We start from the raw sequence: 12,509 nt of genomic DNA on the forward strand, positions 1-12,509 counted from the left end.
GGCAGGAACTATAATATTGTCACTAACAAGATGTACTAGCAATATCACCTAATGAAATGATAAACTAATTTGGGTATTGAAGTATAAAAATAAGAACCAGTTTCAAAGGGTGTCTGCCTTTCTTGATCTATGTTTATTAACAAATGTGTAATTTCTGTTTATCATATTTCATATTTTGTCTTATTAGGATAACAGTGAATCATTTTTGTGGAGTACTACTACTCCTTCAACTACTTTTGGCAAATCCACAATTCCTTCAAGGACTACCGTTGCATCAAGTACAGAGGCATCTAGTCAAATGAGCTCTGTTTGGAATGAACCGATCAGTTTTGTTATAACTAACCTGAGGCCATATACCACGTATCTTTTTGAAGTCTCTGCGGTTACCACTGAAGCAGGTTACATTGACAGTGCAATTGTCCGGACACCAGAATCAGGTATATATTGCTTTCAAAATGAAATGAAGTTCTCAGATTTGTAGGAAAACATGCAAAATATCAACTTGAAGTTATGTTACAATATACTTCAGTCTGAATCTTTATCTGTATCACACACTTAGATGTATGTGGTTACCTAATTTTTAAGTTGATGAAATCAACTGAAAGTGCACATAATGTATTTAGCACTATCCAGTGGGTGGGAGTTCAGTTACTGTGAAAAGTTAAATCAAATATGCCTAGGATAGATATTGTTTTTTTCCTCCTTAATTTTATGAAAACTGAGGATAATTCAGGAACTGCAGTTATTAATGGTACAATGGAAGGAGAATTAAAAATTAAGGGAACAGGTATCAGGTATAATATTCAAAAAACATATGTATTGTATACATAGCAATGAAATTAAAGCTTTTTTGGTTTTGTGGAAAAACAAGCAGTATAGAGAAAACTCCTTTCCAATGGTTCCTCAATCTGGATCTGTTGCAGAAAGTTGTACAGTCCTGAAGAAATCTCTAATCACTAGGAAAGTTGTTTTTTGGAATATTCACAATACTTAGAATTGAAAGTGAAAGTCATCCAGGAGCAGAAGTTTTATAATTATTTAGGTAGTGGGCAACACTATTAATACAGCCATACCAAAAATGTATGTTTCTGGAAGAATGCTGTTCTGGCTTTCTTTTTACTAGTACATCCTGCTTTTGCCTGATTCAGTTTGATATTACTGTTACTCTTTCATACATCCAAAATTCATAGCACTGTTCAGATGAAAATAAATGTAATTCTCTTCTAGCACTGTTCATTTGAATGGCTTTGCTAGAATTAAAATATCCTTTGTTTTCAGTTCTGTCTGGGGATAATGAAGTTTTGGATTGTTTCTTTTCTAAGATTTGCAGGGCTGCTGTCCAGTTCATTTTTCATCCTATTAACATTCTAAGATAGGTGCACTGGTAATAACAAAATGTTGGGCAATGCTGGAAAGCTTACGCTGTAGGGCTTGGTTCTGCCAATTACACAGAAATACACAGAAAGATGTCAACCAAAGAGATCTTCAGTCCTTATCAGTACTTATTCTTACAACCAGAGTTCATCCATTAATGCATGGTCTGGGAAAAGGGAAGTTGGTTACTGGTTTATGTGGGTGGTGGTGTGCACAGACCCACCAGCACCCCCGCCACCAGCTTAGTAAGTCCTTCCTCTTAGAAGCACGCAAGTTTCTGGATCCACTTGTATTGGGTCTTTACCTCATGAACATTCAGGTGCTTGTTAATGTCCTTCCCTGTGAGTTCTGCATGCCTGCATGCTAAGGACACTTTTCTGAGGCTGATTATAGCATTGGCTGGTGATTTGTTAGGAAGGCATTATGAAATAATAGATGTTTTGCCTCATGATTTTTACAGTCTTAACTTTCCTTTGTTTTGGTGTGAAAGATGTCTTTATATGTTGGAATGTATATCGATCTATATAGCCTATATAGTAAAGCTATGATTTTAGGAATGTTGTTTTGCAATTGTTGTAGCAGCCCACCACCTCCTCCAGTATCAAACGCCATCATCCCGTCTCTCTGCAATTACTGAAATCCACTTCCCTTTTCCAAATGCCTTATACTTATGAGAATCTCTTTAGTGTCACACCAGCTAGCACCCCAAGCTGCCAGTTTCTCCTGTGGCCAAAACCTTGCATCTCAGTACACCACTGGATTGTCTGAGGTGAGGCTCAAGGGAGAGGAATTGATGGGTCATGGTTTGTGATAGCAGGTGGTGGGATGGAGAGTGCATTTGTTTCAAATACCACTTTGCTCATACAAGAAAATGACATGGATTTTTTGTCATACCCATCTGGCCGCACAAGAAATATCAAGATATATCCCTACTGTATAGTATAGTATAGCTCAGTGATGTTTTCTTTTAAAATGCTGAAAATTGTTTTTGTCCCTTCCAACCAGAATTTTCTGAGCCATGCTGAAGCTCTCCTATGTTCTTGACAAAGATGGTACCTTTCTGGCTTTGATTTTATAATAATGCATTTTAAAATGCTTAAAAGAAGTTACTTTTCTTTTAAATATGAATTACATTACAGCAAATTCTCTGAAAACCCAGCATGCAAATATTTCCTTTGCTGGGATGGCTGTCAAGGGGAGGATATTTCTACAAAGAGAAAAATGTTTAGAACTTGAAAAAATGGTCAACTCTTAAAATGATACTTCAGAGTAATAAACAAATGTAGCTAATGCAGTTTATGTAACTCTAGATTAAGTAATCTCTGCTGGCGAATGTATAGCCTATCTTTTAGGAATAACAAGATTTTTCATTACTTTCATTTGCAGATGTTCTTATTTTGATAACATCCTTGAAGAAGAAAAAAATCTTGCTTTTTCTTGGTTTAGTTATCTTTAGAATATCATTATACATTTTATTATCTTTTCCAGCTAAGGAACTTTTCCATCTTCACAGAAAAATCAAAATGAATGGGCCATCTATAATGTAGTCAATATTTTTGGAAACTTCTGTGATGTACGGTAGTTTTTACAAAAAACAGAGAACTTTGTAAGAGTATTGTGTGAATATTTTTTGAAGGATCAGTTTGTATATTCACATTGGCTTAAATCTCATATATGGCATATGAAGACCTGATTTTCTTAGTAATTTGTATCAAGCAGTTTCAATAAGTTTACTTGGGTATGCAGCATTTTTGAAAATCAGGTTTATTTTAACTCTATATGGATAAAAAGAATTGCACCTCCTTTAGTTGTCTTTGGATTTGGTTTTCCATCTCAGTAATAATCTCTCTTTAACTTGTGAAGGTATGCTTTAGAAAGGAAGGTATGCTTTAGAAAGGGCAGGGATTGAATTCCATAATCACTTGAGTTTATGATTCATGTAATTTGTGTGAATAATTCTATGAAAATATAATGTGCAATGTTTTTGCAGTCTTAATCATTACTGGGTTTGCACTTTTGTATAATAAGGTATATCATTAGTGCTGTCAAAAATCTATGTGATGTACTCGAAATGGGGATAAAAAATGTTCATGGAAGAAAAGCTTGCCATTGTGATCTCTACAGTGCTGAGCATCACAATACTATTTGAGCATCTTCTGAATGTAATCTGTTTCATGATAAAGTCCGTGTTAAACCTGATAGAATCCCTTTATCTTTTAAGGATTATTTGCATACTACCAGCGCTCTTGATACCTTTTGAAAGCATAACTTTAAAAAAGAAATGAAACAAAAATCAGTCATTTTAATGAGCCGTCCTTTTAATTTAACTGTCCTTCAGCACATTTATTGTTTATGCTTAAAATGAATTGTCTGATACGTGGTTCTTGGAAACCCTAATAGAAATTATTTTATGTTCAAAGACTTTTTCCAATATTGTTTAAGTTCCAGAAGATCCACCACAAAATTTTGCCAAGAGCAACATTACAGCAAAGTCTTTCTCAGTGACGTGGGACCCACCAACCATAGTAACAGGAAAATTTGGTTACAGAGTTGAGCTGCATGGGCCATCTGGTAAGTCTGAATTGATGTTTTTGTTTCATTTTTATTTTTGTGGTTATTTCCTTACACTGGCACTCTTAGTGTCACTACCAGTCAAGAATGAATATTTGAAAGCATTGCTATCTATGTTTCTCACTATTAGAATCGTTAGTAATTCTTAGGTAACTTATAATGGGCAGGCTTCTCCCTTAAAAGGATAGGTACACAATTAAACTCACATTAGATATTCTTAAGAGTGGAGAAAATCAGCCTTCCTCACTCTTTCAGAGAAACGACAGGCTAAGCTCACAGCTGAATTAGGAGGCTTATATATTCAAATCATTCTCTATCTTTACTCTTTCCTTTTTCTCTTAAATATTTCTGGAGGATTTTCATCCTTGTGTATTATACAATCAACTATGTGAGTCTGTTTTGGTGTTTTTATATATTTTTTGTAACTCAGACATAGTTAAAGATCTTACATAACTACATATAGTTAAAGAAGTCAATGAGCTGTATACTAATGTTTTTATGGGATCATACAGGAAAAGCAAGTTGAATTAATTTAGAAACAAAACAACAACAACAACTCCTCTTAAAACCTATACCTCCTTGATTTTTTTTTCTTCAGGCATTCAGTCTTATTTCCAATGAGGTTGATGTCAAATTTTCAGAAACAAACTTCACTTTTCATCATCCTGGACAGTAGCTATATTCAGTGTAAGCAAATGGTGGATTGTTTTTATTTTTGAGCTAGATTCTCTTCATTTTTCATTCCAGGACATATTCTGGATAACAGCACAAAAGATCATAAGTTTGTATTCCGTAACCTTGTGCCATTTACAACATACAATGTGCATGTTGGTGCAGAGACAAGTGCTGGCGTGGGACCAAAGACTAACCTTACGGTTTTCACTCCTGCAGATGGTAAGTTTAAAGAAATGAAGTAAATAGACTGTAAATGATAACTGATATCAGTTTTTCCTTTAAAGCTATTTAGGTACCTTGCAACAGAAGGAATGGGCATGTTATATGAGTCTTGAAAGAGATGGCAAACAAGCTAATGAGAGAAATAGCTGAAAATTGATTATGTAGATTTATTTTTACTTTTTTTTTTTTTTGAGTTCATACACTGGCACTAAATTTTCTTGCCGTCAGAAGCCCTCAGAGATTGTAAAAGAAAGGTATTTTCTACCTGAATGGAAGTAGTGCTTTTTAGATTTGGTAATTAAATTGCAGGTCACCCTTGTAGTCGTTAGATGGCAGCAAGTGGTAGGGAAATAACTACGGGAATCCACCACGGCTGCTTTCTTCAACCCTAAACATCTTGTTTGAGTAATTTTCTCTAAATCCAGGGTCTCATACCAGTTTCTAAGGTAGCCACCTTCGTACAGTGTACCTCTGAGGCAGATGTAACACTGAGATCCTGTCCTGGGACAACCAAGTGGTTAGTTCTGCCCCAGAGCCATCTACACAATGATTTCAGTGTTTTGGCTCCCAATAGTTCACTCATCAGGAGACAGTCCTTAGCTCAGTAGAAATGCTGTTTTGTCTTATATATATGTGAGATTGTACAGAAATACTGCTCTGCAGCTGAGGATTCAACAAGAAAAAATTGAGAATCGCTATGTGATATATCGGTGACTTCAACATTATGTTTATGTTACAGAGCACAAATTTAGAAAAAATCTCTTAATCAGTGCTTGCTGCAAAGCTTGCTGTTAAGGTGTAACAGCAGCAGTAACACCTGTACTTATTTGGTGCATTTGTTCCTGAAGTATCTGCTTTAGTCAGGTCTCAGAGTCACTTTCCTGAGATGACCCAGCTCAGTACAGAAATGCTTATCTTCTGTCTAAACTCACTGTCAGAAGCCAAATATTTTGTTTTGTTTTGAGTGACATGTATTGTCTAATGTCTAAATTAACATCAAATATGCAAACCTTGTGGAAAAATGTGTGCATATTTTTAGAAATGTAACTTGTTTGCCAAAAAGAAAAACTGAAGTAACATTCTACCTGTACAGGAGCAACTCAGAAGATAAGGACATAAAATTTTATGAAGTCCCTATTGTACTTTGCTTACAGTGCTGAGAAAGCTTGTACTAATCAGAGATGTTTAATTAAATCAATTTTCCTCTTGAATATTTAGTCCCAGGTGCTGTATCAGATTTGCATCTAGTGGAAGTGGAAGCCACATATATAAAAATTGCTTGGAGGAAGCCACAACAACCAAATGGAATCATTACCCAGTACAGAGTTAAAGTGCATGTGCAAGAAACAGGGGTGACTCTGGAAAACACTATTCTCAATGGAAAAAATATGGTATTTAGTGTTTTGTTGGTTGGTTGGTTGTTTTTGTTTGTTTGTTTTGATACAGATTTCCTTGCTAGATTAAATTTGGTCCTCTGCCTTATTCTTATTCCACTCAGAATGTGGAGTTTGCCACCACAGATGAATTGTCAGTGCATTTAAATTTCACCTTCTCCATGCCACCTCTTCCTCTGGCTTTTTTGTTGTTGTTGTTGTTGTGTTGTTTGTTTTATCAACACTGCTATTTGTACTGTATGAAAATCAAATAATTTCTGGAGAAATTATGCAGAATTTCTTGGCTACTGAAGGCAGGGCACAATAGCCGTCAATCTTATTTTCCCTTCTAGCCCTTTAATTCTTTGCAGCATAATAGTTCCTAGCAGATCTAACAGTAGGAGTATGGACGTAGGTGCCTAGATCAATATATAGCCACTCAAACACAGATCTAACACATAATCTATGTTTTTAATGCAGAGCTCAGTGAAAGTGAAGGAGTTTGCTTTCAAGTTGAATGGTATACATTAAATAGAGCCCTGGAGCCAAACATTAAGGAGTGGGGGGAAAAAAATGAGGATAAGGATCCATTCATTAAACCAGGCCGGGGTCCTTGGAAAGTGAAAGTATATGACTTTACTGTGATACAATCTTTAATTATACAGACACAGAAAAGATGAAAATTGTCTGCACAGATATGCTTTAATGCAGGGATTTCCTTATTTTTGAGTTCTTAGTTTAGAATCACAGCAGCTTTATCATAGTTTATTGAATATAATTTTCTAATTAAAGAAAAAAACAAATCATAACAAACATTACCTCATTTGGAACTCCATTGACCGCACTTTAGAGCATCTACAGGATTTCAGCTGTTGGAAACACACTGATAATAGTACTCAACAATGTTTAGCTATGAAAGGCTGTTATCTCAAATGGAAAAGCCTCAGAGGCAAGTGATATTTCCATGTGGGTTACTATTTTCCTATAAAATGTATGTGAAAATGAGGTGCATATAGGTTTTACCTGTTGGTACTTAGGTGAGATTATTGCTGTATGTCTGCCTGTGGTCAATCCCACCTAGTTTTAGTGGTTAAAAAAGCTGCTTTGCCTTCTTTCCACCTGGGGTCTGTAGGGAGAGGGCTAATGTGTATTAATTACATCACTGTAAAAGCATCTCTTTCTGGCAGTGAAGTTGGCCATATGTGCAAATGGGGAGCGTTCACAGATGACAGCAGAACAATTTAGAGACACTGTAGTCCTGGATATGGTCCCAGATTCTGGAGAGGCATAATGATCTAGTGCTTACACACCATTTTGTACCTATGTTCTAGCTGTCTTTTCAGCTTTCTTTGTTCCTCTCATATTAGTTGTTACTCCCTTTATATCTACTCCCATCCCTTTCCGACTTTGTCTTTTGCCCACGCTGTCCTACTGACTTTGCCTCCCTTTCATTCTCCCTTTCCACATATTTACTCCCTTATTTTCCCTCACCTCCTTATTTCATTGCCTTCTATTTTTCTCCTTCTCTCCTCGTCTCTCCCTCACCCAAAGGCTACACAGGAATATTTTTCCCTCTGATCAGCCTAATCAACCTGTTATTCTTTTTCTTCAGGAGCATTTGAAACCTTCTTGTCTATACCTTCAACCCTGTTTTGGAACATGTGTAGTAGAAATGGAGTCTCCCAAACTCAAATATGTCTTTTCAGTGTATCTCTAAGGATAATAACATTAAATTTAAAGGCCTTGCTCTAAAACATGGGAGCATTGCAGTTTTACAGCAATGTAAACCCATAAATTAAGAAATATTAAGAAATTAAAAAATGCATTTGCTGTTTTTTTTAATTTTTAAAATGAACAGAAATGTTAAGCTACTAGCAACTGAGCTTTTTCATGAGAAATATTATTTTGCAAAGTTAATTACAATATAGTGTATAAATATTATTGCAAAGTTGACAAATACACAATTTATATACTATATATAACATGAATTAAATGATATAATGTTGACAAGATTTGTGATTTACTTATATCTTTCTAATTTTTAGTATTTGATCAATACTTTGGAACCATACATGACAAATGAAAACATCAAGCCTTCTCCCATTTCAAATTCAGTGGAAACAGCCAATGAATTATACGAAGGTTCAGCTGAAATGTTTTCCAGTATTCAGACAGCTTCCCCAGTAATATTTACAAGTGTATCTGGTGATAATTTGCCTGCTATAAATGGAGCTGCGGAATTACATTCTGCTTTGGGTAAGGTATTTTAATATATTTTTCTACCTGCTCCTTTTCTCTAAAGGACCCCCCATCCCTGTCCCAGATATGATCTTTAGCACATGGTTCAGGCAAATTATGAATGGGTCATTTGCTGGAGTCAGATTTTTTTACTACTGAATAACTTTCTGAAGCAAATGGGAAGGCCACACAGGCAGGAACTAGCCCCTTGTCACCCAGCTGACCTTGTTCCTAGTGAAAGGAGCACCCAAAAGCCATCAGCCAAGCTGCATAGACAATCAGTTATTACAGTTGCCAAAGCAGGTGTGATTGTCAGGGATTAACATATCTCCAAGCCCTTCAGAGACCTTGATTTCTCTAAGCCTTTTGACTAATAGGTTTTCAAATGTCAGTGAAGGTAAATAGGTCAAAAAGTTACAACTTTGCTATATGGGTGACAAACAGGTGGAGATGACCCCATGACATGGTGATGTCATTAGCGTGTACACTTGTTCTGTATTATCAATGGAACAGTGTTTCTTTTCTAAGTATGGATATTTACAAATCATTAAGCAGGACCTAGCTGACAAGCAGGGGCTTAAAATACTACTACCATTTTTTACCATGAGAGTTTTGAACGGTAGACAGTCAATTTTTTATATTCTGAATGCACTTTTAAAATCACTGAATTTCTCCATATATACCACCGTCAAAGACCTGAATTATATCCATTAATGTAAACTACAGTGGAATTTTTCTTTACTATGTTAATCCTAAAGAATCTCCTCTGTCATACAGAGAAAGTGTACAGTGCTTAAAATGTGAGTGTTCTTTTTACCACCTCATTCAGTCTGAGCTAGTCAGTTGCTAAAATATGTCTATATTGCTGAAAAATTGATTTCAGACAGCATCTGTTGTAATCTAGCACACAAGTATTATAGTAGTTATAGTAAAGTTGTTGACAGCCAAGTTTTCAACAGTGCTTGCTGATTTTCAGATGCCTCCATTTTAATGCTGATCTTGCGAAACTTTTAACCTGATGCTCAGATACGTGAAGTACCCATACTTTGTCACGTTGCAGTGGCGTAGTGGCTCCTTGCACTAGAGGATTTTGACTAGCACAGTTGGATTGCTGCCAACTTTGAACTTTATCACAGATGCACTGAAAACTCTTTGTGGACATAAGCATAATTTCTTCATTTTGCTGATCCTGACTCTTCTGCTAAAAATACCAGAGTGAAGGGATATGTGATGGGAGCCATTTTAACTATAGCTGTTACAGCACAGTTGAGAGGGTAAGGAGGAGAGAATTTGTTCCTGACTTAAAAAACAAAACAAAACCAAAAATACCAACAACCTAGGAGCCAGTGTTCAAAAGTATGTTCCAGTGTTCCTAGGAAGTATACGAAGAATGCCTTTTCCTAGTTCCTAGAAGATTTCTTTTTTTTGAGATAGCTCTCAGTGTCAAGCTTTTAGTTCACTCCCATTTGTTCTTTCACATAGGCCAATCTATCTATTCTTCCTACTGTCTGAATTTCATACTTCATAGAAGACCTCTGAAAAGCAGAGAGGATTGCATACGTGAAAATGGACCTACAATAACCACTCCTTGATTATGAGATGCTGTATAACGTTTTCTTTATATTTTTTTAATTGCCATGAAAGTTGATTCTTTTTGCAGTAAAATAGTTCAAGGTTATCGTGTCAAACTGAGTTTAGAATGCAAAAGCAAAAAAAAAAGGTTTTCAAGTAAGTAACTATTTCTCTCCATTTGATCGCAGATAATCAGTATGCCATTAATATTTTGGCTGAAGAGCTGTTGTATGTTATAAAGGGCCTTGTACCTTTCACAGACTACACAATCAGTGTGTCTGCTTTCACTGCTATTGGAGAAGGGCCACCATCTGTTCTCACAGTCAGGACACACGAGCAAGGTAACCTGTAACTTAGAAATAGGTTAACATACGTAACTTCTTTCATTGAAATTTTATTCTATTTTAAATAATTTATTTTGCTTACTGTTATATTTTTGTGTTTTTGTTGAAGTTCCAAGTTCAGTGCAAAATATATCATATAAGAATCTTAGCTCCTCTTCTGTTTTGCTGTGTTGGGACCCTCCAGCAAATCCCAATGGGAAAATTATTCATTATACTGTTTATGCAATGGAGCTGGATACAAAAAGAGCATTCCACACAACAACTTCAAACAACAGCTTAATTATGACAGGTACAGTGCCATTTGATAAAAAATAATTGCAAATATATTATGCAAAACCATTTGTTCCAACTTTATGTAATGTAGCCATTTATAAGGTAGATAGACCAAATCTCCCCCAGCCACACATAACACATCTGCATGCAAAAGGCAAAGCTGGGACACTACTGTCAGACTTGTCTTCTGTAGAGAGGTGTACAGGGAATATGAGAATGGAGGAGAGGACTACATAAGGCAAGTAATTTAGCAAGTAGTAATTTGTGAAATAGATTTCTCATTATTTTTTCCTCAGCATCTTCTTTCCACACAGGAAAATGTTTCTAAATTGATCATTCTTTTTCAGACTCGATTTTTTTCCCCCACAGTATCTGTATGCTGTTAATAATATATTTTTTTCTTTTAAAGTGAAAATTCTGATACTAATTGAAGAAAATGTATTCTTAATGGGGTTTCGGGCATTTATTTGTGCTAACCAATGTAATGCATATAGAATAAAAACGTGTATTTGTATGTACACGTATACATCTCTTGTTTTCACAACTAAATTAAAGCTATTTACAGGGTTGAAGCTAGTTGACTTATTTCAAAATCTGTTGATTTGACTAAGTGCTTATTTGACTCTCCCCAGATAAATGGTATTATACATATTCTATCTTTTAGATGGCAAATGTATATCAAAAATCCTTAGAACAGCATCCATTTTAATAGTTTTATAAATAAGCTATGAGATGTTCAAGGAGGATCATCAGCAATAATTTGGTTTTTACATGTTTTTTTTTTAGGTTTAAAAAAATACACAAATTATAAAATGAGAGTTGCAGCCTCTACCATGGTTGGAGAAAGTGCTTTGTCTGAAGAGAATGATGTTTTTGTGAGAACTCCTGAAGATGGTAAATACATTGTTTCCAATGATGATTTGATTTCTGTATTGAAGTTTACACTTCTTCATAAGTCTGGACACATAAATAAGGAGGGGTAGAAAGCACATAAATAAAACTAATGTTTCTCAAAATTGTTATTCTTCTATCAGTCAGTGACTTTGTTCAGCTTATTTTTAGGTAAGTGCTAGAAATAGTGATAAAAGCTGCAGCATGACCAGCAATCCACTAATTTCTACTCTGATAGGCCAAGAGGTGAGGTAAGAAAGCTGCAGAGCTGAGGTTCCTTCACTGAAAACAGTGTGTCCCTAGACCCCATCTAAACTATAATCAATTATCTTTGGGACTCCAAAATCCCCTTCCTTCTTCCCCCCGCTTTGGTTGTCATATGGAAATTAGGTTGTTTTTTGAAGCATCTGGAAACAGCAGCTTTCAATAATTCAGAAGCCATATTGATGTCTATAAGCAGAGCTCCTGATAAAGTGAGCTTTTTATGGTATTATACACAGTTATTTTTATACATGTTTGGGGCTTTAGTTCTCTCAAGAATGGTCAATACTTCTAATGTAGGGTATAATACTACCTTATAAAGATTTCTGAGGCTTCCTTGTTTGCAAGACATTATTCGCACATGAAGGTGCAGTACCTGAAGTTGCCATTGGCCTTTGCAAAGAGAACATGGTAATTTGATTTATAGAGCAGCGATATGAATTTAATGCTTAATCTTTCCTCATTTATATCAGGTTTTTATTTTCACTGGTTTCAACTGGAGTTATAAGAGTTATTTCCAGTTTTTATCAAAGTAATAAAGGAGGTAATTGTCGAATTGTTATTTATCTCTCACAGCTGCCAAATATACTACATGCAGGAGGAATAATTAAGTGGGAATAAAAGAGAGCAAAGGATTGTAGGATTAAAAATTATAGAGATTTATGAGGTCTAGATGATTTGAGTAACCAGCCAACCAAAATATCAAATTAAACAG

General features: G+C 35.4%; 1 protein-coding gene across 7 annotated transcripts in view; it reads left to right on the forward strand.

The window, feature by feature from the left end:
- The window catches only part of PTPRQ (protein tyrosine phosphatase receptor type Q), a 138,406-nt gene that overhangs the window by 39,264 nt on the left and 86,633 nt on the right, over positions 1-12,509 (forward strand). For all 7 annotated transcript variants that reach the window (XM_083819710.1, XM_083819707.1, XM_083819711.1 and 4 more), the window contains 8 exons: positions 188-437; positions 3,817-3,945; positions 4,693-4,839; positions 6,061-6,233; positions 8,261-8,471; positions 10,214-10,366; positions 10,479-10,658; positions 11,429-11,536. In XM_083819710.1, the coding sequence (XP_083675836.1) occupies positions 188-437; positions 3,817-3,945; positions 4,693-4,839; positions 6,061-6,233; positions 8,261-8,471; positions 10,214-10,366; positions 10,479-10,658; positions 11,429-11,536 (1,351 nt within the window). The remainder of the gene's footprint in view (positions 1-187; positions 438-3,816; positions 3,946-4,692; positions 4,840-6,060; positions 6,234-8,260; positions 8,472-10,213; positions 10,367-10,478; positions 10,659-11,428; positions 11,537-12,509) is intronic.

The sequence above is a fragment of the Anser anser genome (genome assembly GCF_964211835.1).
Source record: "Anser anser genome assembly, chromosome: 1".
Classification (NCBI taxonomy): Eukaryota; Metazoa; Chordata; class Aves; order Anseriformes; family Anatidae; genus Anser; species Anser anser.